This window comes from Phascolarctos cinereus, unplaced genomic scaffold, assembly GCF_003287225.1.
Source record: "Phascolarctos cinereus isolate Bilbo 61053 unplaced genomic scaffold, phaCin_HiC Scaffold_726;HRSCAF=1367, whole genome shotgun sequence".
NCBI classification, from domain to species: Eukaryota; Metazoa; Chordata; class Mammalia; order Diprotodontia; family Phascolarctidae; genus Phascolarctos; species Phascolarctos cinereus.
The window spans coordinates 424,381,853-424,387,852 of NW_027556098.1; the positions used below are offsets into that span (position 1 = coordinate 424,381,853).

At 49.8% G+C, this 6,000-nt stretch overlaps 1 protein-coding gene across 1 annotated transcript in view; it reads right to left on the reverse strand.

Annotated features, from left to right (window-relative positions):
• The window catches only part of LOC110197907 (uncharacterized), a 42,527-nt gene extending 39,705 nt beyond the window's left edge, over positions 1-2,822 (reverse strand). The window contains 1 exon segment of the mRNA XM_078146446.1: positions 2,690-2,822. Coding sequence (XP_078002572.1) covers positions 2,690-2,770 — 81 coding nt within the window. The 5' untranslated portion in view covers positions 2,771-2,822.
• Between the last annotated feature and the right edge of the window lie 3,178 nt (positions 2,823-6,000).

Sequence of the window (6,000 nt, forward strand, 5' to 3'; positions counted from 1 at the left end):
AAACTAGAAAGTAGTGTGGCACATCTCACAAGATAAACTCAAAACTGATCCATGAGATAGACATAAAAATTGACATCATAAACAAATTAGATGAGAAAGGAATAAATTACTGTGGGGGGCAGGGTGGGCAGCTAGGTGGTGCAGTGGATAAAACTCTAGCTTTGAAGTCAGGAGAACCTGAGTTCAAATGTGGCCTCAGACACTTGACACTTTTTACTAGCTGTGTGACATTGGGTAAGTCACTTAATCCCAAGTGCCTAAACAGAAAAGAAAAGAAATTACTATCAGATCTAAGGATAAGGGAAGGATTCGCCAGCAAAAAAGAGATAGATAGAGAAGATCATAAGGGGCAAAAATAAACAAATTTGATTACCTAAAATTAAATTTTTTGCACAAACATAACCAATGTATCTAAAATTAGAACATAAGCAGGTAAATTGGAAAACTTCTTTATAGCAAGTTTCTCTGATAACTCTCATATCTAAGAAATATAGGGAACTGATTCAAATTTATAAGATTAACAGCCATTACTCAGTTGATAAATGACCAAAGAATATAAGTGAGTACTTTTCAGAGGAAGAAATCCAAACTGTCAACAGCCATATGAAAAATAGTACAATTTGCTAATTACAGCAATATGAATTGCAACAAATCTGAAGTTCTACCTCACATTCAACAAACTAGCAAAGCTAACAAAAAAAAGGGAAATGGCAAACACTAGAGGGGCTGTAGGTACATCAATGGGACGTTGATGGACTTTTGAACTGATCAAGCCATTCTGGAAAGCAGTTAGGGACTATGACAAAAAGCTATTAAACACCTCATGCCCTTTGATCCAGTGATACCACTACTAGATCTATACCCAATAAAGACCAGAGAGAAAAGGACTCAAATGTACAGAGTTATGGCAGCTCTTTTTGTGATGGCAAAGAATAGGAAAGGAAGGGAGTGCCCAGCATTAGGGGAATGGCTGACCAAGTTAGAGTCTATGAATGTGATGGAATACTGAGTTGTAAAAAAACATAAAGGAAATGGTTTTAAAGAATCCTGGGCAGACCTGTAAGAACTAATGCAGAGTAAAGGCAGCCTACTGTGTGCCAGGGGCACAGCTCATGCAATAACACCATTAGTGTAAAGACAAACAGCTCTGAGAGCCTTTAGAACTTTTGTCAGTGCAATAACCAAGCAGGAACGCAGAGGCCTCGGGATGAAACATGCTCCTCCCTCCTGCCACCAAGGTCATGGGCTGAGTGTGACCCCTGAGGAGTCTTCTGGACATGGCTGTGGACACAAAGTCAGGGCAGGGGGAGGAAGGCACAGATGGAGAGACAGTGCCCGGGCAGGACAGGCGCCGGCAACAATAACAATGCGGACAGCGATGATGAGGACATCCACGTGGCATCTGAAGGTTCACAAAGCACCAGACACCTTTCATGTGAGCCTCACAACACCCCTGGAAGGACGCTGCTATTCTTCTCCCCAGGGGACAGATGAGGAGCCCAAGGCCCAGAGAGGTGGAGGGAGTGAGACAGCAGAACTGAACCCATGGGAGCCGATCCCAGAAGAGAAGCGGGCTGGGACAGAGCCCTGGCCACCACCCAGAGGGTGCCCTGGATCAAGATCGAGCCAAGGAAACTAAGAGAGGTCGGGGAGAGCAGTGTCCCCAAAATCTAGGGCCAGTATCAGGAGAAGATGGCTAGGGGGGTGGTCAGAGGATGAGGCCTGGGAAGAGGCCATGTCTAGATCAGATGGGAGAGACAAGGAGGACGGGAAAAGAAAGGAGGTGGTGGCACCAGTTACAAAGGGGAAGAGGGGAAAAGACACAGGCAAGGATGCCTGGTGGACACAGGTGCATGGGGGGGTTGGGGGGGAGCACTCTGATGCTGACCCCCCTAGGTGGCCCCCCAACACCAGCCTCGCCCCTCACCCCCTCCCTGATCCCCAGACGCTCATCCCCCTGCAGAATGACGTCACCTCTAATTCACACCTCCTCAGGTCTATTCGCCCTTCCCCCCACTGGATTGTGGGCTCCTTGAGGGCAGCTCCTCCTAGCACAGTGCCTGCACACAGTAGGTGTTTTCACCTCCCGCCCAGACCTCAACCTAGGCCTCCTTCCAGCTTCTCAACAGAGCCCCCCCCCTTCTGGGTGCTCCCCCAAAAACGATGGGGGTGGGCGCCAGAGGCTGCGCATACTCAGTCTCACCTCCATCCTAGGCACCCGACAGAGGGCGCCCCAAGAGACGCCTTCCAAGGTTTACTGGTCAGCCTCTGAGCATGCTCAGTCTCACTTGGACCCCTCCCTCACTGAAATGTCCACAACTCAGGCCTCAGCGCAGGCGCAGTCTCCCATCCCCTTCCCTCCCCCTAGCGCCCCCCCCCCGCACAACCTCCGCTTTCCCCGTCTGAGCTCGGGGTCACTGTCGGGCGTTTCAGCTCCTGCGCATGCTCAGTTTTTATGTATAGCTGTCTACGGCTGTATATTTATACATTTATACACCCACGAACGCACGGTCCTCTAAGGTCCTCCCCAAGGTCCTCCCGCAGAGGCAAGCGGAGCCGACTCCGCCGCGCATGCGCCGACTCATCTCCGCGAGTGGCCGCCCGAGCCCCACACTGAGCCCTCTCTCCTGGGCCTTCATCCCCTCCAACCGTCCGCAGGCGGGGGGCGAGGCTCCCACGCAGAACTCACCATGACCAGACTTCCCAATCGGAGCAAGAGCACTAAAGGATTAAGGAGGTGGCCGGCAACGTCTCCGCCAATCAGAGTCATCAAAGGCTCTCCACAGCCCCAGCTTCTCTCGCTGCCCCGCCCCCGCTCCGTCTCAGGCTCCGTCCCTCCCACTGCCGAAGACAAGCGCCCAATCACAGACCAGGTTGTCCTCGTCTCCCCGCGCCCCGCCTCCAATCACAGGTCCAGTCCCCTCGCGACTCTGTGACAGACGCCCAATCGCGGCCCCAGCTCCCCACCCGTTTCCACCCGGTCCCAAGTCCCGCCCCCAGAGCATCAGTCCACTTCCCGTCCCCTGCCCTGCCCCCAGAGCATCAAGCCCACCCAGCCCTCCTCGCTGTCACTCCCCTAGAACATCAGCCACTTGGCCAGCCCGGCTCACTTCCCTTCCCCAGAGGGTCAGTCCACTCCCCGCCCCCCTGCCCCGCCCCCAGAGCATCAGTCCCACGCCTAGCCCCGCTCTGCACTGTTCGGCTCCACGTGCACCAGAGTCCCGAGTGGCTGCGGAGGAGCGAGGGCGGTGGTGGGCACTGAGGGCTTGGAAGGACTGGCTGCAGGGGAAGGGCTGGAGCTGGATGAGAGGGGGGGGCTCGGGACGCGGCGAATTTGACGTAACTATGGGGAGTCCAGGTGCACGTTTGAGCTGTGCAGCTGGTGCTAAGTGACCGAAGCCCAGGAGGCAGAGAGAAGAGCTAGCCGTGGCTCTGATCGTGGGAGCCAACGGAATCACAAGGGACTAGAGAAAAGAGCCCCCGGGAAACTCGGGGGACGCAGTGCGGACAGTGAGAAGAGCATCTCTATTAAGCTCTAAGGTTTTCAAAGTACTTTGCAGCTAGTATCTCTTTTTATCCTCACAACCCTGGGAGGCTGATGCTATTATGATCCTTCTTTTACACCTGAAGAAGTTGTAGAGACAAGATTTGAACTCAAGTCTTCTTGACTTAGTGCTTTCCTCCTGCCCCACTGAGTGGCCTGAATTAGAACCGGCAGTCGGTGGCACCCAGAAAGACAGAGGAGCCAGGTGTCGGTGTGCAAGTGTCAGACACCAAAAAGAGGTCAGGAACGATGGGGACTGGGCAAGTCACTGCACTGGTCACCCTGAAGACCTTAGGTTCAGGTCATTGCTTCCCGGGGTACCCGCAATACCTCTGTGTACTCTAATCACCAAGAAGTTTTTCTAGACGTTCAGCCCACGTTTGCCTCCCTTGGCTCTGAGCTCCAGCACTTACAGAACAAGCCTCCAAGCCTTGTCCCTCCCAAGTCTTCTCTTCAGGCTGAACTGCCCCAGTCTGAAATCATAACAGGATCGTAGCTGTGCATAAACAAAGCCATGGGCCCAGCCTTCAATCATCACCCACAAATATCCTACCACACATTACCAATAGGACAACACACACACACACAAGCTTCTCAACAAACACACAGAGTCTAGTAAAAGAAATTCCCACCTTGGCCATGTCAAATAACAGCATGTCTCTTTCTGGGTCACATGATTCATTTCCACTCTGGACTCAGATTATCGTTAACCAGGCAGAATTCTCTTTCTCTAAATGTTGTTGTCATTGTGTAAATTGTCCTAGTTCTACATCAGTTCATAGACATCTTCCCAGTTTCTTCTGAAAATGTCCATGTTGTCCTTTCTTGTGGCACAATAAATTATATTCCATTTCATTCCTATACCACAATCTGCTTAGCCATTCCCCATTAGGTGGTCGCTGCTGGCATTTCTAGCTTCTGGACACTATGAAAAGAGTGGCTCTATTTTTGTGCACATGGGCGCTCTTCCTGTTTCTTTGATCCCTTTGGGTGGGTGTATATACAGGTGGGAGGTGGAGTTGGGTTGAAGGGGAGACACAGTTTAATGACATTGGGGGCGCAGTTCCATACTGCTCTCCAGAAAGCCCTTTCTCCCTTCTAGTACTAATGGCATTAGATTTGTTTGTGCAACACCATTCAATTTCATATAATCAAAGTTATCTGTGCTACTTTGTGTGATTTACTCTATCACTTGTTATGAACACCTCAGGTATCCACAGATCTGAATGGCAATGTCTTCCTTAGTCCTCTAACTTAATTAGGATATCACCTTTTATGCCTGTCACCTACCCATTTGGAATTTATCTCAGCATGAAGTGTGATGTGTTTGGCACAGCACTAAATAGATAATTAATTTAAGTAGTATTGGCATTTTTATTATGTTTCCTCAACCTGCCTAAGTGCAATACATATTTCTTCAGTTATTTAGGTGTGTCTTTACTTCTGAAGTGTCGTATAGTTGGATTCATATAACTGCTGGGTGTATCTTGGAAGATACACTCCCAAATATTTTGTACCATGCCTTTCAAGCTCCTCCTGCTGTTTTGTTGATAATATAAAGGAATGCTGAAGATTTCTATAGATTTGTTTTACAAATCACAACTTTATTCAATTTATTGTTTCCATTAATTTGTTGGTTGGCACTTTGGGGCTTTCTAAGTAATTCATCATATCTTCAAAAAAGCAAACATTTTGTCGCCTTTCTGCCTGTTTATTCTCTTACTTTTTCTTTCTCGTCTTAATGCCACGGCTAGCATTTGCAGGTCTATAACAAACTGTGGCAATGATGTTTTGGGAATGCCAGTAGAACTCCTGATGGAGCCACTTACACCGCCCGGTGGGTGCTGGCTTGGTTTGACCCACAGGCTTGGTTTGATCTACTACCCACCTAGCTGCTTCATTTGGATTCTGGTAAGAAGGGACAACTCCTAGAGTTACTATAGGAGGTTTAAATGGTGGCAGTCAGAGCGTGGACTGCACTGGTTCTGGAAGCTGTCGGCAGAGCAGCTGTGAAATCTAATTCTGAGTAAGGGAGAGGAAGAAGGGGAGTCCCATACAAAGATTTAAGTGATCCCTGAGGGACGGAGAGGTAGATCTCTGGGCATGAGCAGAGATTTGGAGACAACTGGGCAGTCCAGGGATCACCAGTGAATGCTCCCCTGGCTGGAGGTTTCAGTGTGGTTTATGTGGTTTTTCTGGGGCATATCAGCATTACCCTTCACCTCAAAGTAAGGCGGGGAGCATTTCTACCTAAACACCTGAGCCACCATAAGCCTTATCTCCCGATGCAGGGGACTGAAGGGCCACCCAATGTCCCAGCTTCAACATCACCTTGGAGGTGCTGGCTCTAATCCCAGAATGCTAGCCCACAGAGGTGCACTGTCAGAGCATGAGGAGGTCAGCAAAAGCAGCTAGGAAACTTCCATGTGAAAACTGTGTCACAAAATAAAATTACA